This window comes from Microcebus murinus, chromosome 2 (assembly GCF_040939455.1).
Source record: "Microcebus murinus isolate Inina chromosome 2, M.murinus_Inina_mat1.0, whole genome shotgun sequence".
Lineage (NCBI taxonomy): Eukaryota > Metazoa > Chordata > Mammalia > Primates > Cheirogaleidae > Microcebus > Microcebus murinus.
Genome location: NC_134105.1, coordinates 54,868,082 through 54,889,038, shown reverse-complemented (window position 1 = coordinate 54,889,038; position 20,957 = coordinate 54,868,082). Strand labels below are relative to the sequence as shown.

The 20,957-nt window shown below is 35.7% G+C and overlaps 1 protein-coding gene across 6 annotated transcripts in view; it reads right to left on the bottom strand.

The window, feature by feature from the left end:
- The window catches only part of LRRC7 (leucine rich repeat containing 7), a 510,593-nt gene that overhangs the window by 194,733 nt on the left and 294,903 nt on the right, over positions 1 to 20,957 (bottom strand). For 4 of the 6 annotated variants that reach the window (XM_075999305.1, XM_075999314.1, XM_075999312.1 and 1 more), the window contains exon 8: positions 972 to 1,035. In XM_075999305.1, coding sequence (XP_075855420.1) covers positions 972 to 1,035 — 64 coding nt within the window. Of the gene's footprint in view, positions 1 to 971; positions 1,036 to 4,699 lie in introns of those variants that run through there. The other 2 variants (XM_075999319.1, XM_075999317.1) reach the window with 1 other exon arrangement.

The window sequence follows — 20,957 nt, the reverse complement described above, 5'->3', positions numbered from 1 at the left end:
GTCACCCCTGTATACTGGCACTTACCGAGAACAACTTTTGCTAGGCCCTGTTCATGTATTATCTTATTTAATTTTCATACAATCCCTGAGTGAGAGAGGAATTATTATAATTCTCATTTTATAGATTACGAAAATGAGGCTTAGAGAGTTTAAGTAACATGCACAAAGTCCACATACTTAGTAAGAGAGCTGGGGCAGAAAAAACTGATAACTTAAATGTTTTAATTTAAAAATAGTTACATACACTTTAGATGAATTAGAACTTTAAAATTGAAGTTATCCAAGTGGAAGATTTCTGAATGAAGAAAGCTGGATCTTCTTATAAAGGAATATTTGCTTCCTAAACTGAATTTGAGATTTTGGTCTTCGGGAAAATTTTTAAAAAAACTAACACCTGAAAAAGCAGGCAGAATTCTGCCAATCTTGCTGGCAATGAGGTAGTAATGTGTGTTCACTAGAAAGATACTTTCAGTACAACTGGAAATAGCATGCTGTTAGTGACTCACTTCTCCTATGCTATGCCACCAAGCAGCCTCCAAGGCAGAAGTTTTCAAGGTATGGACTTTGTAGTTAATCAGTTTTAGTTTAATTCCTGTTCAGCTGCATAATATTAATAGTTATGCATGTCATTGTCCACTTTGAGCTCATTTTCATAAAGTTAAAATGACAACATGTCAAATTAAATGAGATAACATATATAATACACTAAACATGGTACCTGCTATGTAGTTGGTATTCAACATTGTCAATTTGCATCATGCTCAAACCATTTTTTCTCAGTGAACCCTAATGTTATTCAGTTCTCTGAGGCTCACTATATAGTCAGCAATCACTTTAACTCCCAGATTTTATTTATCATATTTACCAAATGTAAATGTGCACTTGATTTAATGCCTGGGCTTACAAAGACAGAGCAAAAGAAATAACCTCCTGGAGTGTATTTATCAAGTTTAGAAAAGGCATTTGCTTACCAGCTCACTGAATTCATTATTGCCTAGGTCAAGTCTTTCCAACTGGGCCAGTTTGTGCATGGACCTATATAACAGATGGAGAAAAATATTATTGTGAGTGCATGGTACATTGCTTTGAAAGAATTCCATCCACACCCCCACCAAATTTACCTGATTGTATAGTGCACAAAATGGGAGTATTCTTTAGCAAGAAATAAATTGTAAAACCACAGAAATGTATGCAAACTGCCATCTGAAAACCTTTAGTAGCTTATCATGATCTATAACATCAATTTCCAGAAGCCAGTGGATGGTTGAAGTACAAGGTTGGCTGCTTAACAAAAACCTGAGAAGACTGTTAAATATCTACACCAAAGAATGTATAGGGTGGGGCCCCACTATTGATATTTTTAAGAATAACCACAGGTTTGGGAATCAATGGACAAACTCAATTCTTAGCAAATCATTCTAAAACTCTACAATATAGCACAATTTCATCATCAGTCTTGTCATTTTCTTCTTCCATAAATGAACTTCTGTTAGAGACAAATTGTTGTATTCATTGTCTCCTAAACATATTGATTTAAATGCTGATATAGCTCTGAAGAATTGCAAAACCTTGGGTAAGAGTTGGTATCAAAGGTTAGGGGAACCCAAGCACACTCCATATACAGTCAGCATTTTTTAAATTATATTTAAAATTTTTTTTAGTTCAGCATATTATGGGGGGTCCAATGTTTAGGTTACGTATATTGCCTTTGTCCTACCTGAGTTGAGTCAGAGCTTCAAACATGTCCATCCCCCAGACGGTGTGCATCACATCCATTAGGTGTGTATATACCCATCCTCTCTTCCCCCCTCCCATCTGCCCAACACCCAATGAATGTTACTACCATATATGCACATTTTTCAAAGTACTCTTAAGTGAACATACAACATAAGAAAATAGAGTGTTTTTCTGAAAGATATTTTTGTCTCTCCCCACTAACCAGAATGCTGTCCTCAAGTCCTTCCTATATAGAAAAGAAGCATCACTGACTCTGATCTTAGAAATTTTAATTTTATCATCTTTAAAATGGATGTAGAAATTATCTTATAGGGCTTTTATGAACTTTAAATGAAAAACTGCTGCAGTCCAGACACTGTCAAGCACTAGGAAATGCAAAAAATATGTGTAGCCTTTCTTTACTTAGCAACTAGTATTGAGAGATTATTATGAGATTATTATGTGCTAATCTGGGGTATAGCAATGAACAAAGGTAAGAATTCCTGCCCCAAAAGGGCTTTGCATCCAGTGAGGAGAGAATGACAGTAAACAAAATATTTAAGTAAAATAATATATTAGAAGGTTCAAATGCTATGGAGAAAACTTAAGCAGAGGAGGTAGATACGGAGAATTCACATAGGGATTTAATTTTTAATAGAATGACCAGTAAGGAAGGCCTAAATGAGAAATTGGAGCTATGGCTAAAGAAAATGAAGGAGCATGCCAATAGTCTTACAAAGAATAGAGTCCTCCTATAAAGACTCTAAAACAGGCACATGTTGCTTGCTTGAAGACACCTTAGGAGACTAGGATGAGGAAGGGGGAGGAGGCATGAGGAGTTGATGTCATGGGGAGTCGTATAATATGAGGTTTTATGCTCAACGTCAAGACTTTGGCTTTCATTCTGAGTAAGATGGAGGTTCGCTGAAGGGTTTTGATGAAAGATGTTTCTGAAGTGACTTGTTTTAAAAGGATACCTGTGATTGCAGTCTTGTAACTAGACTGAGGGGGACAGCAGTGGAAGCAGGGAGATCATATAAGAGGCCAATGTAATAAGCCACATGAGAGGCAATGACGGCTGGGTCCATGGTGGTGGCTGCAAAGGTGCTGATAAGGGCTTGGGTTCTGGATATAGTTAAGATTAGAATCAAATGTCTTATTGATGGATGGGCTGTAGGAAGTGAGAGAAAGTAGAGTTGAGTGTGACTAGAAGTGTGTTTTTGTCTGAACAACCAGAAAGATGAAATTGCAATTGACTGATGTGGAAGATCAAGTGGAACAGGGTTTTGGGTAGATCAGCGGTTCAGTTTTAGAAGTGGTAAGTTGGAAATTTCTATTGTGGAGATAAATAAAGATGTCAGTCAGGCAGTGTATACAAAGTCTGGAGTCAGGGAAGAAGTCTAGGAAAGAGAGATTATTTGAGCATGATAACATAAAAATGGCATGTGAAGTCTTGAGACTATGAAATCAACAAGGGAATGAGTGTACATGAGAAGAGCATAGGTCTAAGAGGATGTGAGGATGAGCCAACAAAGAAGGCTGAGAAGTGACTAGGGCCATAAGAGAAAAATCAGAAGAGTGTAATGACCTGGAAGTCAAGTAAGGAAAACATTTCAAGGTGGATGCCATGAAAAATTGTGACAAACCTGCAGATAGATCTGAGAACTGACCACTTGATTTAACAACATGGAGATTAGTGGTGATTTTGAGAAGACCAGTTTTCTGAGTTTTAAGGCTTTGCTAATGCACTTGGTTCTATTCAGTACACCTTTACCCATTCATCTCTCAAAATTATTTAATAACATAATTATATTGATTTCCTGTGATCTCCCAAGTTTTAGGGTTATCAAGATAAAGTTGTTTCTATTATTAGGTACCTCATAATCTTGAGAGAAATAGCTAAGAGAATCAATAATTTCTACCAATTAAGGTAAATGCCATAGAAATACAGTGTAGGTTGCTGGAGAAAACAGAGGAGAGGTACTTTTTCAGCCCTGGGGAGGTGGGAGTAGAAAACAGGAGGCTTTACTGAGGCTTCACTTTGGAGGAATTGGTCAGGCTACAGAGTCAGGGGAGATGGCCACTTTAGGGGGGAATGTCAAAGAGGTGGATTGAAAGAGACCATGGCTCATTCAACCAACCGCAGGTTAGTAAGAATACTAAGAAATAGTAGAGAATAATAAATAACAAGAAAACTAATAAAAATTAATATGTAGGCAAGGGCCAGATCATGACATTATTTTATATGTCAAGCCAAGAAGTTTTGAGTTTTAGCTTGAAGGCAATGGAAGGCTTTAAGATTCAGGTAGGAAAAAGATATCGTATTTTTATTTTAGAAAGCTCACTTTGGCAGCTTGGAATGGTGTGGGAAATGGGGAGAAGATGTGCATGCAGTGAGTTCAGATAAGAGACTTCCATGAAATTCATGTGAGATATAACTTGGGCCAGAAATAAGGCAATGGCAATATGGAGAACATGGTGGCAGATATGAGAGATGCTTTGGAGAAAGATGTGACTTGGTTAATGATGATGACTGATTGGATGTGAGATGTAAAGGAAGAAATTAAAGATAGTTTCTAGCTTGAGTAGAAGTGTAGAGTTGTTGGAATGGAATAAATATAAGGTACAGACAGGTTGGATATAATGAATTGTATTTTAAAACTCTATTGCCTTTGTGTGAATGTGAGACACTTATATTAGGAAAAGGAGTGTCTCTGTGTGTGTGTGTGTGTGTGTGTGTGTGTGTGTCTGCAGCTCAGGTAAAAGTCTTCGTTGGAAATAAGGATCTGAGGAATGAAATCTTATCTACCTGAATATGATCTCTCCTTTTTAACTCATATACTGTTTTCCTTTTTTCCCCCCATGATTTACATAGAATTTAATATATAACTTATTGAATTATAAGTTTTTCATATATATATATATATATATATGCTTCATTTCTCTACCCAGATATTTAAATATGTTCCAAGACACCGAGAAGGGCCCACGTGGGACTACCAGTAGTCCAACGATAGTTGCAAAACCTTGGGCAGCATATTAAGGAGAGCATCTGCTTTACCTCTCACCAAATCTACCCTGAATAGGTGCTTTCAGGGCACGAGGGGTGGGTACTACTACATGAGCTGGGGCTCATGAAGAGAGAAATATATTTTCTTCTCAGCCTGGGAATACTGAGTGGTAGATTCTCTCAAACCTTGCTCTGAAACCACAGGCCCAACAAACAAACAATGAACACCAAAGCCTTGGGAGCTCAGGTGAGGGACCAACTGGTTAAATGTGACACAGGAGCAGTAGAGCCACCTGCATTTCATTTGGCCATGTAGTTATAGGCAACAGATATTCAAGTGTGAACCACAATGAACTAAGACTAGAGGCTCTTTGACAATTTCCTGGATTCTATGATCTCTGCATTTCTCACTGATAATACAAAACCGAGAATAGATTTTTTTTTGACAGCCCTGTGGTTGAGGACTAACACAAAATTAACTTTTACTGAATGAAGAAATGAGTGGTGTCTTGTACCCGAGTGTCCTAAAGCAAATTTTATTACTTATAGGATTATCTTTTTCTAGGCTAAATATAATATTAATGATCTCTTAAATTATTCCTTATATGATAGGGTTACCAGACCCTTAAATACACATTATCCAATTTCGACCTACTAAAATTTGTCAATATTTATTTTCCAAAACTGGGCAGGTCCAAATCTGGCACTCCTCCTTTTGTATTATAAATAAATCTTTACTGGAACACAGCCATATCCATTTGTTAACATATCTATGGCTGCTTTTGTGCTACAACTGCAGAATTTAGTTGAGACAGAGACCATATGATATGAACTGCAGAGCCTAAAAAGAGCCAACCCTATCTCTGAGGGCCAAGTGGCACTAAAAATTGAACACTACTCTCTAGATGCTCTCTAGATGTTGTCTGACCAAGACAATGCATAAGGAAACTATTATTTCTTACATTTCTCTTAGTGTAATTTAAATTTGATTGTTAACTTTTATGTGTTGGAGGAAAGGTAGCCTCTATGCCACCTCTAAGCCTTTTTCTTTTCCCATTTTAGTTTTAGGCTACTGCTTTTAAAACCTTTGGTTCATAACTTCACATGGATAAATCATGCTTTAAATTTATATTAAATAATACAGCTTCCTACCAATCTGTTGGCATTTCTTTTGCTTGTTCTCGGGGGTGGGGAAAAAAATCTTTCTTATAGGGTTTTCTGACATATTTCCTGAAGTTTATTTAAGTTATTTTACATAAAATACTTTTTGTTCTATTTTAATTTTAACTAATCTTATTTCTATGATTCTAGTTTCCTTCAACTTTTAATTACTATAATTATAGTTTCATTCTATCATTACATGCTTCCATTTTTGAAGTTATCTTTCCAATATGCTTTCTTACATTTTATTCCTTTAAAATTATTACATTCTTATTTCTGTTTTTTAAAGATGACATCTAATATTATTTCCTATATTTTATATCTTTAAAATTGACTGTCTTTACTTACCCACAAAAAAACTTTAGACAGTCCATAACACAGCCTACTGCTTTTCTTGTTCACATGCTAGTTGCTAACTATAATTATTCTGTCAAATTGTCCAAAAATGTTCCTTTTAGATGAACATATGTAATAAGTTTTTAATTTCACGAGAATACAAACAAGTAAGACTTAGAAAAATAAAATAGAATTGATAATATTTTGATGTTGATGTTCTTTGTGAACATTCATCAGCTCACTTAAATAGCTTGTGCTTCTTTATGGCAGGCACCCTGTGGGTGCTGCATTAACAAAGATTTCTGAGATGCAGGGTTTTTCAGCCTTAGCACTACTGACATTTTGAACTGGTTAATTTTTTGATATCGGGGGCTATTGTGAGCATTGTAGGATGTTTAGCACATCCTACACAGCCTCTACTCGGAAGGGCTTATTTTCTAAATGGGAATGACCTTTAAATGATTAATTACTTCACAGGGTGATAAGTGCTAGGATAAAAGTATGTATAGATTGCCATAGGAGCTCAGAGGAAGGAGCAGCTAAAAGTTCAGTAATTAGTAATCATTTCAAGAAGAGGTGACATTTGAACTGGGTTTTGGAGAAACTTTGTATATGACTCACATATACTTGCACATGTAAAAAGAAATAATGAAATACTGAAAGAGTACATATAAATTGAGATACAATCAACTGATTTTACTGAGTTGCAGGTTAAGATAATATTATATATGTAATCTTATACATTTAATATTAACATGTATACTCAAAGGATGTAAAAGATTTTGGTCCAAAGTGAAGAAACTGTCAAAATTCCCATTAGCGTTTGTTGCAGGAAATCCTACTGTCTTACCCTCATGGCTGGAAAAGGGGATTTCTGGGATGCAGCGTTTGTCACCCTTGGCACTATTGGCATTTAGTATGAGATAACTGTTTGTGGTGAGAGACTATCTTGTGCATTGTGGGGTGTTTAGCAGCATCTAAGACCTTGATCCACCAGATATCAGTAGCTCCCCCCACAGTTGTCACAACCAAAATGTCTCCAGACATTGCCAAATGTCCCCTCCCTTTCATGATTGGTAGGAAGGTGAGCATCTTACCTCCATTTGTCACCTCCTTACTCTACTAGGGGATTTCCCATGTGGCTTGCCCTTATGCTGTTCAAGCTAGCCTCCTGCGGGATGCACTGATCGGCTCTACTCGTTTTTTGGTAAAGTAAGCACATATAGGTCTCAGGCCTGTCTCTCTGTCCCCACTCAGAAGTCCATTGGTGTGATTTCCCCATACAAATGGCTGGCCCTGGAAACATGATTACCACCATAGGTCAGGGAGCAAATATTAGAACTTGGTCACAAGTTTGGGACACATTCTCCATCAGTAATGCTGACAATTTGATCTTAATCCATCTGAACCAAATATCTTGCTGATTATTTAGATTCATTTGGACATTAACTCAGTTATCTTAAGGAGCAAGTTCTAATAAAATTGGTTATACTAAATAATATTTACCAATATATAGTCATATTATATATGTAAAAATTGTCAAAATGTGTACATTTTCTGATTGTTACTTTTATCAATGCTGTTTCTCCTGCCTGTAATGTTCTTCCTGTGAATCTTCTCATAGCCAGCTCCTTTTCCTCATCTCAGCTCATGTTAATCCATCTTCCCTCATCCAAAAGAAAGTATCCTCCCTCCCTTCACCTTATATATTAACCTGTTTTACTTTCTTCTTAACACCACTTAAAGTATCCTATTTTTATTTGTTTGTTTGCTAATTGTTTTTCTCTCTCTACTAGATTTAACCTCCATGAGAGCAAGTAACTTGTCAATTTTATTTACAGCATAACTTCTCAACCAGTGTTTATTAAATGAAGACATTCACACAGGCATGAATGATTCTTTACCAGTAAGAAGTTTGAATTCTAGAATATTTACAAAGACACACCACTCAATTTCTATCATGCATCTATAATTAATTAACAGTTGTCAAGGAGGCAGCTACAATTAATTAACAGTTGTCAAAAAGATATCCTGATAGTCCTGTTTTAATAAATACTATAATGAACATACATTAGCTCACTTATTGTGGAATATGCATGGTGGATAAAGGCAGTTAAGGCTGAAGTTCACCAGTCCCTGGCTATCCAAATCTTGCATTAGCTTCCTGACATTTCCAATAATAGGTTTTTAAACAATTCAAATAATAAGAGAATTATTTAGGTAAAATGTTTAGGAAGTGTTTGATTTCTCTGGATATCTGAAGTATAGCAACAAAACTATATGGATAGTAGTTGAGACCAGGGACTCTGGATTCAGACAACCTGGGTCCAAATCCCGATTCTACCACTTACTGGCTATTTGACTTTAAACAAGCTAAATAACATCTCTGCGCCTCAGTTTTCTCATCTCTAATTTAAGGATGATAATATAAATCCCTAAGTCATGGGGTTATTGTTATGATTAAAATAGTTAATATAGGTAAACCACATAAATAGTGCATGGTAAACACTCTCTTAGCTACTAAAATACTTAGGGAAAGCTTTCAGAATTTGAAATAACATAAAACACTGTCTTAGTCAGTGTTTTCCTAAAGTTTTCCTAAGGATTTATAGATAGGTGTTGCATGATTTTTTAAAAATTTCAGATGGCCAGTACATTTTGGCAGAGCTTGTTGACAAAAATGTTAGATTTCTTATTGGCAGGACTTCTCAGATAAAATATACAAATGTTCATTGTGATTTTCTAACAGATGGAAATAGTTTAGACTATTTCCTGCTTATGTAACCAAGGGACTTTTTCATTTTTTTCTTTCCTGCAGGACATTTCTTAGAATAGGAGCATACTTTTCCAGTTTTCCTATAAAAACTTCTTTTTGTAGAAGATGAAACTAAGTTCTTGTCCATGTCAGTCCATGAAATCATACTTAGTGCATGAAAACATAGGCCTAGGTGTATTTAAAAGGCTATTATAAGTATTTAAATTTGATGAGATCCTCCTCATCTGTCTGCTTGAAACTCTGACCTGTTACGCTTTGCACCTTCGCTCCCAATAGTCACTTAAGGCCCTCCTTGTATTTGTGATAGTTTTGGAAATAGTTTTCTGGCTCAACTGTCACATTCTTCCTAAAAGCCATGTGGTTTTGTCATTTGGCCCTGCACCCTGCAACCTCAGCAAAGGAAACACCCCCTTCTTAAAGGAGAATGGGTGACTTGTTCAATATAACACAGAAAATTAGTGGCAGCACTGATAAAGGATCGTTATCTCTTTTTCCATAATGGCCAGCCATTCGAATCTGGTTTTGTTTGGCTTGACCATTGTTTAAATATGAATGATTTTACGGAAGTATATGCTCTATAGTTCACTATATTCTATGCCAAGATCAGCAAAATTTTTCTGTAATGAACTGGATAAGAAATTTTTCAGGCTCTGTAGTCCATATGGTCTCTGTCTCAGCTACCCAAGTCTGCCATTGCAGTGCAAAGCCTCATGAATGATATGTTAACAAATAGACATGGCTGTGTTCCAGTAAAGCTTTATTTACAAAAACAGGGATGCTAGATTTGGACAAGCCATAGTTTCCCAACCCCTTGTCTACACCAGTTCTTAAAATTTAGGAATATTTACATTTTCAGGCCCTTGAACACAGATATGAGACATAACTTAAAGGACTGAGAATATTTATTATTAGCAAATTATCACCAGATAACTATTTACATTTATATATTATTTGAAATCCTCATTTCTTGGGTTACATATTACTGGAATCCAGGGACATTTGATCTCAATGCTGTCATTTTGGCTGTATTTATTAAAATCAAGTCCTTCCTATCATGCTGTTACTTTATAGCATGTACCCAATTACAAAGCTGAAAAAAATGCCAGTTAGAACAAAATAATGCAATATCTTGATACATCTGTCACTTTGATAAAATTGTACAAGATATATTTTTCTTTTTATCAGATTCAGAGGTTATATCTATTTCAATGTACAATTACCTTTAAAGCCACATAGAGTTGGCAGGTCTGTTGTTTCCCTATAAACTCCCAGTGCAGTAACTTGGGTTTGCTGACTCTCAGGATTCTGCAAATTTTTGGCATGGGCTTATGTATTTCAGCCTTTGACTTATTTTTCAAATATGCTCAAATACTCTCTCCAATTACTGGCTATTCAAGGTGCAGGGACAGAAAAACTTCTCTCAGTTGTTGCTGTCTGATGTCTCTCTCTTATTGAAACTTAGAAAAAGAATTTTTCGCTTTGCTTAGTCTTGTTCTATATTTAATGGACATTTGCATTTTACAATTTATCACATTATCATGTTATTTCCTTGTTAATAATTTATCTCTTTACATAGCTTCATATTATACATTTTTAAAAATAAATTGTTCTTTACAACACAGGTACTAAAGACTATAGGCTCAGGAATTGACATTCATTAAAAATGCAAACTAGTGGTACCCCTCTTTACAAAGAAACCTAACTTATTATTGATACAAACCAGGAAACATTAAATATCTAGTGTACAATGGTGGATAAAACATAATTTTTATGATCAAGTATTTAAATCTACTTTGATTTGATTTTTGTATATGGCTAGAGATAAGGATCTAGTTCCATTCTTTTGCAAATGGATATCCAGTTTTCCCAGCACCATTTATTGAAGAGACTGTCCTTTCCCCAATGTATATCCTTGACACCTTTGTCAAAGATAAGTTCACTATATGTGTGCGTTTATTTCTGGGTTCTCTATTCTGTTCCATTGGTCTATGTGTGGGTTTTTAGGCCAGTACCATGCTGCTTGGTTCTTATAGCCCTATAGTATTATTTAAAGTCAGGAAATACGATTGCCAGTTTTGTTGTTTTTGCTTAGAAGGTTTTGGCTATTCTAGGCCTTTTGTGGTTCCATATACATTTTAGGATTATTTTTCCTATGTCTGTGAAGAATGTCACTGGTATTTTGATGGGGATTGTATTGAATCTGTAGATTGCTTTGTGTAGTATGGACATTTTAACAACATTGATTCTTTCAATCCATGAGCATGGAATACTTTCCATATTGTTGTGTTCTCTTCAATTTCTTTCATCAATGTCTTGTAATTTTGAGAGGTCTTTCACTTCCTTGGTTAAGTTTATTCCTAGGTATTTTATTTTATTTGTAGCTATTATAAATGGGATTACTTTCTTGGTTTATTTTTTTATTGTTTACTACTGGCATATAGAAATGCTATGGATTTTTGTATGTTGATTTTGTATCCTCCAACTGTACAGAATTTGCTTATCAGTTCTAATAGTGAAATCTTTAGGTTTCTCCAGATATAAGATCATATTGTCTACAAATAAGGATAATTAGACTTCTTTTCCAATTTTGATGCCCTTTATTTCTTTCTCTTGTCTGAATGGTCTATCAGCTAGAACTTCCAGTACTATGTTGAATAACAGTGAAAGTGGGCAGCCTTGTCTTGTTTCAGATCTTAGAGGAAAAGCTTTCAGTTTTTTCCCATTCAGTATTGTGATACTAGTTGTTGGTCTGTCATGTTGGGTTTTACCATGTTGAGGAGTAAGTTTTTTCTATAACTGGTGTTTTGAGAGTTTTTATCATGAAGGGATGTTGAATTTTATCAAATGCTTTTTTAGCATCAAGTGAAATGGTCATATGATTTTTGTCCTTTGTTCTGCTGATATGAGGTATCACATTGATTGATTTGCATATGTTGAACCATCCTTGCATCCCTTGAATGAATCCCACCTGATCTTGATGAATTATTTTTACTATGTTATTGAACTTCATTTGCTAGTATTTTGTTGAGGATTTTTGCATCTATGTTCATCAAAGATATTGGTCTATGGTTTTCTTTTTGGTAGTTGTGCCTTTGTCTGGTTTTGCTATCAGGGTGAAACAGGTCTAGTAGAATGAGTTTGGGAATATTCCCTCCTTGATTTTGGGGAGTAGTTTAAGTAGGATTGATATTATGTCTTTGAATGCTTGGTAGAATTCAGCAATGAAGACTTCACATCCTGGGCTTTTCTTTGATGGAAGACTTTTTATTACTGTTTCTATCTGATATCTTGTTATTGGTTTATTCAGGTTTTGGATTTCTTCTTGGTTCAATCCTGGTAGGTTGTATGAATCTAGGAATTTATCCATTTCTTCTAGGTTTTCAAATTATTGTCATATAGTTGCTCATAGTAATCTCTAATGATCCTTTGGATTTCTGCTGTGTCAGTTGTAATGTCTCTTTTTTCATCTCTGATTTTATTTATTTTTGAATCTTCTCTCTTTTATTCTTAGTCTGGCTAAAGGTGTGTCCATGCTGTTTATCTTTTCAAAAACATGTATTTTGGGGGAGGGAGATGTTTAATTTCATTTATTTCTGCTCTGGTGTTTATTATTTCTTTTCTTCTACTACTTTTGTGTTGGGTTTGCTGTTGTTTTTCTAGTTCTTTGAGATGCATGATCAGGTTGTTCATTTGAAGCTTTCTACTTTTTCATGTAGATACTTATTGCATAAACTCTTCTCTTATTACTGCTTTTCTGTATCCTATAGAGTTTTTGTTTTCTTTATTTGGAGACAAGAGTCTCATTCTGTTGCCTCGACTAGAGTGTAGTGGCGTGATCATAGCTCACTTCCAACTCCTGGGGTCATGCAGTCCTCCTGCCCTAGCCTCCAAAGTAAGACATTGAAAAGTTAGGACTTCAGGCATGAACCACTATGCCCAGCTAACTTTTCTATTTTTAGTAGAGATGGGGTTTTCTTCTTGCTCAGGCTGGGCTTGGACTCCTGACCTTAACCTATACTCCTGCCTCAGCCTCCCAGAGTGCTAGGGTTATGGGTGTTAGCCTCAGCACCCAGCCTTCCCATAGATTTTGATATGTTGTGTTTTCATCTTTATTTGTTCTGTGAAATTTTTAAATTTCCTTTTTAATCTCTTCATTGACCCACTGGTTATTCATGAGCATATAGTCTAATTTTCATGTGTTTGCATAGTTTCCAATGTCCTTCTTGTTATCTCTAATTTTTTCCATTGTGATCAGAGAAGACATTTGATATGATTTAAATTTTTTTTTGTATTTTTAAACATTAGTTTTGTGGCCTAATATATGCTCTATCCTTGAGAATGATCCATGACTGAGGAAAGGAACATGTGTTCTGGGTCTGTTAGATGAAATGTTCTATAAATATTTATTAGGTCCATTTGGTCTATAGAGCAGATTAAGTCCAATGTTTCTTTGTTGGTTTTCTGTCTGGATGATCTGTCCAATGCTGAAAGTGGAGTGCTGGGGTCTCCCATGATTATTCTATTGGTGTCTTTCTCTCTCTTCAGCTATGATAATATTTACTTTATAAATTTGGGGGCTCTGGTGTTGGGTGTATATACATTTGGAATTATTATATTGTCTTGATGAATGGACCTATTTATCATTATATAATGACCATCTTTGTATCTTTTTATAGTTTTTTTCTTGAAACCTATGACATCCAATAGAAGTATAGCTACTCTTGCTCTTTTTTGGTTTCCATTTGCATGAAATAATTTATTTCATCCTTTTATTTTAAGGCTATATGTGTCTTTATAGATGAAGTGTGTTTCTTTCAGGCAATATATAGTTGGCTTTTATTTTTTTTTTTAACCCATTCAGTCACTCTCTGACTTTTGACTAAAGAGTGTAGTCCATTCACATACATTGTTGTTATTCATAGGTAAGGACTTACTATTGCCATGTTGTTATTTGATTTCTGGTTGTTTTGTGGTCCTCTGTTTCTTTCTTACTTCCTTCCTGTGTTCTTCTGTTAAAAGTGGTTTTCTCTGGTAGTATGTTTTAATTTCTTGATTTTTATTTTTTGTGTATCTGCTGCAGGTTTTTGATTTGAGTTTACCAAGAGGCTTACAAAAAACATCTCATAAACAATTATTTTAAACATATGAGTACTGTGCTTACAAATGAATAAACAAACAAAGAGAAATCTAACAGAAATTCTATCCTTTAACTCCATTCCCCTCTGCTTTTTAACTTTTTGTTGTTTCTATCCATATCTTTTATAATGTGTATCTCTCAAAAAGTTGTTATTTTTGATAGGTTTGTCTTTTAGTCTTCCTACTCAAGATATAAGTGATTTATACACCACTATTACAGTAACACAGTATACTATATTTGTCTACTTACTGTTACCAGTGAATTGTATACTTTTGGATGATTTCTTGTTTATTAACACCCTTTTATTTCATATTGAAGAACTCCTTTTAGCATTTTTTTTGTAGCACAGGTCTGGTGTTGATGAAATCTCTCAGGTTTTGTTTGTCTGGGAAAGTCTTTGTTTCTCTTTCATGTTTTAAGGATATCTTTGGAGCATGTTATATTCTAGGGTTAAGGGTTCTTCTTTCAGCACTTTGAATATGTCATGCCATGCTCTCCTGACTTGTAAGGTTTCCACTGAGTAGTCTGCTGCCAGACATTTTGGAGCTCCTTTATATGTTATTTCTTCTTCTTCTTCTTCTTCTTTTTTTTTTTTTGCTTCCCTGAGGGACTTTTGTCTCCTTTGGGAGCTTGATTATTAAATGTCTTGAGGTAGTCTTGTTTGGGTTAAATCAAGAAGGCTTATGACCTTCTTGTATGTGAATATTGATAACTTTCTCTAGGTTTGGAAAGTTCTCTGTTATTATTTCTTTGAATAACTTTTCTATCCCAATGTCTCTCTCTTATCTCCTCTGTAAGACTGAAAACTATTAGATTTGCCTTTTGAAGCTATTTTCTAGGTCTTATAGATTTCCTTTATTATTTTTCTTTCTTTTTTCTTTATTTTCTTCTGACTCTGTATTTTCAAATGGCCTGTCTTTAGGGTCATGAATTCTGTCTTCTGCTTGGTCAATCCTGTTGTTGAGAGACTCTGATGCATTTTTCAGTTGCTGATTGAATCTTTCAACTCCAGAATTTCTGCTTGATTTTTTTTAATTATGTCAATCTCTTTGTAAAATTTCTGATATGCTCTGAATTCCTTCTCTGTGTTATCTTGAACTTCACTGAGCTTCTTAAGGACAGCTATTTTAAATTCTTTTTCTGAAAGGTCACATATATCCATCATTCCAGGATTGGTCACTGGTACCTTATTAGTTTCATTTGGTGAAGTCCTGTTTTCCTGGATGTTCTTGATGATTATGGATATTCATCAATGTTTGGGCATTGATTGAGTTAGGTACTTATTTTAATCTTTGCAGTCTGCGCTTGTTTAAACTCATCCTTATTGAAAAGGCTTTCCAAGTATTCAGAGGGAATTGAGTGTTTTGATCTAAGTCTTTGGTCACTGCAGCCATATCACAAATCCAATAGTGCTGTTGGTCTTGTAGGCTCCTGGTGGTACAACTTTAGTGGATGTGAGTAAGACACAGGAGGATTCCCTGGAATATAAAGCAAAGTCTCTCACTCTCTTTCCTCACTTTCCGTGCTGGGTTGCTGGAGTTGGAGGAGGAATGACGTGGGTACTACCTCGTGGCTGCCAGTGCCAGGTCAACTGAAGGCAGTCCGATCTCACCCAAAGCCAGTGATGAGACTATTGCCTGGCTACCTCTGATATTTATTCAAAGCCTAAGGGCTCTGTAGTCAGCAGGTGGTGACTCCTGCCAGGACTTGGTCCTTGCCTTCAGGGCAGCATGTTCTGGCCCAGGTGGGTCCAGAAATGCTGTGTAGGAACTAAGGCCTGGACTTGGGGGTTTCAGGAGTCTGCTTGATACTTTATTTTACTGTTGCTGACCTGGTACCCAAGTTGTAAATAAAGGTCTCTGAACTCTTCCCTTTCCTTTCCCCAAGTGGAAGAAGACTGTTGCTCAGCTGTACTGCCTGGAATTGGGGGGAGGGTGACATAGGCATTAGCTTGGCCATAGCTGCTAGTGTCTCACTGACCATGTGCACCCCAAGTCCACTGGCTTGGAACCAGCATAGCTGTTGGGGTTGCCCAAAGACTTTAGCCTTTGTGACCTGACTCCTTTAGGAATTTAGTCCAGGCCTGGGGCTACTTTTTGTCAGTCAATAGTGGGGCTAGCTGGATCAGATTGGGCAAAGGATTTCCCTCTGGCTGGTTTGGTCTAAATACTCCCTTCATGGGCATTGGCAGAATTCTGTCCTGTGCTGTGTTCTCCTGTGCTAGGGTGGCCCTGAGTTCCAATGCAAAGTCCCATAATCACTTCAGTCTCCTTCCCCAAGGCACACAGATTCTCTCACCACTCCATGTGCTGGTGCGGCAGTAACATGGGTTGGAGGAGGGGTGGCATAGGCAATGCAAGATTGTCGTTCTATTTCTGTGCCTCTTTCCTTGATATAATGATAAAACCAGGTAGTATGAGAGTTCGTCTGATTTTTGGTTCTTCTGAAGGTACTTGCTGAATTTGATGTTCAGGGGGAGGGATAATGGCTAGAGGTTTCTATTCAGCCTTCTTGCTCTATCTCCCCAACCCAGTTCTTTTTATCTAGTTTTATTTTTCTCCTTAAAATAATATTTGCATCAGACTCAACTAGTTTTTGACACAATTCAGTTATTTCTTCTGTGTAAAGGTTTTCCCAGAAATTCTTCCCCTACTATTTGAATGCTACACCCTATATTACTGGTATATTTGTGAATAGTGTCTATCAATACATAGGAATAAAATTAGATTTTCTTGAATAGTTGAAATCTGTGCTTTAAGCTGCATATGTTCATTTACAATAGCAATTTAAGAACAAATTTCACTTAGGATGACTTTCAGATTGTCTTTAACTATGACTAATTTTTTTCCCATGGATGTAATTTGGCATAAAGATTATCATGCTAAAATATGATTATATCAGTCAGCACTTAGAAATTGTGAAATAAAATATAATAGGATAGCTATCAGAAATAATGGACTGGTACAATAAAAATAACAATGGGTAAGAAATCTACTCTAAATGAGATCATTGTGAAATGTGTCTCATAATAAAAACTTATTTCAATCACAGAACTGTAAAAGACACTGAAGTCTAATTGCATTATTTCTTATGGGCAATTATATTTATATATAGCAAATATTGCTTTAAAATAATAATAAGATCAACTGTTGCTTCTCAACACACACTTAAAATTATATTTATGAACCCAAATTTTATTGAGGAAAGGTTAATTTTTTGTCAGTGTAATAAAACATTTGGCTAATTTCCCAAAGAAGAAGAAAGGTCTTATTCCTCAAATCATTGTTATCATTCTGAACAAAACAACCATTAGATTCTAGGCACTAGGCTAAGGGCTGGGACTAAGATGTGGTTGTTGCCTTCAGGCACCTCACAACCTAGTAGAGTGGTCAAAAAAGTTTCCAACTAATAATTATAATGGCTACTATGACTTCTTATTATGTATCACAGCAATTCAAGAATGGACATCTTCCCTGACCTAATGGAACTTATATTTTACCAGAAAATTCAGTAGTTAAACGAATATGAAATTAATGTATTAGTTTACTTTAAATGGGATTCATGCTACCCATAAGTGAGAGTGCTATGAGAACTTATAATTCAGGGCCTGACCTAGAGTTTGCTTTATATAAGATAGTATTGGAATTAGGGTTTAAAAGATATAGAGTTCATCAAATGGAGATGGTGGAAAGGGAATTCCAAGCAAAGAAAATGACACTAACATCAGCATTCACCTAGGTGTTAAAGTATGTGACAAGTTCTAGAAAGCACAAAGTATTTTCTCAGTAAAGTTCTCTGCAGTGTGCAGGGGATCAAAGGAGTTCTTTGTTTCCTTAACATTAATGTCTAAGGAAGATATAGAAGGTTCTCTCTCAAGAGCAATTCACTTTTGTAGAAGGCTGATTCAGAGAATTATTCCCATCAGGCTAGAATTAGGCCATGTTCCTAGGGTCAAGCTGCACTGGGACTTCACACTGTGAGTGGGGCTTCATTCTTAAAGATGGAAAACAAGCATCTGTAACAGCCTCTTCACTGTCTTCCTGCCTCTGCTTTCAGCTCTTTCTAATCTATACATCGCTGCCATCAGAGTAATCATGAAAATATTTGGCCATGTCATTTCTGGGCTCAGAAATTAAATTATTTCAGGAAAAGGTCCAAGTTCCTCAACATTGCATTCAAGGTACCTTATAATTTGACACCAACTTACCTTTCTGGTTTTATTGCCTGCAAAATCCCTATATACTTTATAATTTACAACCATACTGAGACATTTATAGTGGCTAAATGAGCTAGGTTGTCTAATGGGAACCATTCTCTGGTAGATTTAGTTTTGGAGGTCATGAGACTAAAGCTAGCCCTTTAAAATATGTCCTAGAGGTCTCTTTAGATAAAAACAAAAAACACAATTGAGAATACTAGTTGAATATCCCTAGTTCAAAAATCAAAAGTCTGAAATGCTCCAAAATCTGAAAATTTTGAGAGTTGCATAATGCAGGAAAAAAAAAAAAAGCTCATTGGAGCATTTTGGAGTTTGAATTTTTAGATTAGGGATGAAGTAATTTCATTTTTATGAGGAATTTTGGGGGAAAATATTTGTTATGATTGGCCTCTTGGAAGAATATTGTATGCTACCAAAAACACTGTGACAATTTTTACATAAAAACAAAACCCAACCAGGGCTTTTGGTTTGTATGCAACCAATACAATATGAGGGCTCTCATGTGACGGTTTTAATTAACCTTTAAAAATTTTTGCTAAGAAGTTTGCCCTAGAAAAATCAATGAAGAAAAATGAAGTAGTAAGTAAAATCTGCCACTATTTCCTAATATAAGAGCTATTAAAATAGATGTAGAATCTGAGTTTTATAAGGACCTAAGCTACATGGAGCTTCTCTTATGGAGACTTTTCTTCTAATTACACATGTTTTGTTCCTCTGATCCATCCAAAACCACTGGTTCTTTTCTTTCCATATCAGTCACACAAGCAACAAGACTCCTATCAATAATAATTTTATTTACTGTTGGAGCAAGGGTCTGTAACCTATAGCTCACAGGCCTAATCGGGTCCACTGTCCCTTTTTACACAGCCTACAAATTAGGAATAATTTTTATAATTTTAAATAGTTGAAAAAAAGCCAAAAGAAGAATAATATTTCATGATCGATGAAAAGATTATAAAATTCAAATTCCACTGTTTTATTGGAGCATAGGTATTTTAGTCCACTTATGCTGCTATAACAGAATACTATAAACTGGGTAATTTATAAAGAACAGAAATTCATTTTCTCACAATTTTGGAGGCTGAGAAGTCCAAAATCAAGGTGCTGTCATCTGATGAGGGACTTCTTGTTTCAAAAAACCAAGTCCTCAAGTGCCAGAAGAGTCAAAGAGCAAGCTAGCCAAACACTGCATGGAGACTCTTTTAAACAAGGCCTTTAATCCTGTTTAAGAGAGTGCAGCCCTCATGGCCTAATCATCTTTTAAAGGCTCCACCTCTTAATACTATTACATTGGCAACACCTGAATTTCAGAGGGGACACAGTCTAACCATAGCAATGCTTTTACTGGAACATAGCCATGCTTATTTGTTTCCAGATGTCTATGGCTGCTGTAGGCAGAGTTCAGTAGTTGCAATAGAGACCCTATGGCCTGTAAAGCTGAAAATATTTACTGACCCATTGCAGAGAAAGTTTTCTGACCCTCAAGTTAAAGTGATACTTAATAGCTGAAAATTGAAGTCTTTAGTAATTTTTTTCTTTTATTGGCTGCCTAGGACCTGGCATTTTGGCAATTCCCTAGTTTAGGAGTCTTGGTAGGAGGCAAAGCTTACCTCCTAAGAGAGGAAAAAGCGGCCATAACAACTGACAGCTTGTAGCTGACCTGGTTGCTATCACCTAGACCATGGGATTTCCCTACTGATCATAACTAATTCTACAAAACATCACTATTGGTTGGACACTCTTTGTGACCATGATGAAACAAAATAAAAAAAAGACGACTATAAAATTATGCCTGAATAGACGACTATAAAATTATGCCTGAATAGATTTAAACAAAGATTTAAAGACTTTGTGTTTCTATAATATGAGAGACTACTGCTTCTTCTCCAATAGTAACCCTAACTCCTCTTCATTCCCTCTGCTTCATAGATTAAAAATATTAAAATATTCAATAGCCAAATGTCAAAATTCCAGAGAACACCCAATCTAAAAAAGACAATTCCTTTTTTGGACCCTTTTCAAAATCACTTGTAGTAAGTTTCTCCTAACTCATTCTTACCGAGATGCTCCATGGTTTTCCATAGTATGCTATCTCGCTTGCAGCAGCAATTAATAAACTTAAAGTTGGTGAGTAGGTATATTTGGTGGTCTTTGCCTGGTGGGTATCAACTTTTATCCTATTTAGAAGCCAGATATTTGGACTTCGAGCCTCTCTGTTGTCAATGCACTGGGCACCTAGGCTATCCAAGTCAGACACAGGTTCATTACTCCTCAGAGATACTTTCTACAAAAGCTCCTGACCATGGATAATTGATTAAAGCTTGAGCAGTAGCAGTAACAGCAGTAGAGAAGTGGCAATAGCAACAAAGATTGCTGGCTGATGGTGTAATAGCTATGGTTAGTGCTTAGTGCTAGAATAGGGAGGGTAGTATGGGAGTATATAACTGGAATAGTAATAGGGCTATGAAATAAGAAACATATATGCTAATCAGACAACATATTGAAAATCATCTAGACTGAGCCACAGCCATTTCATTAGCCTCATTTTAACTTTTAATCAATATACAAGATATTTATAAAAGAATATATATTAGAAATGTAA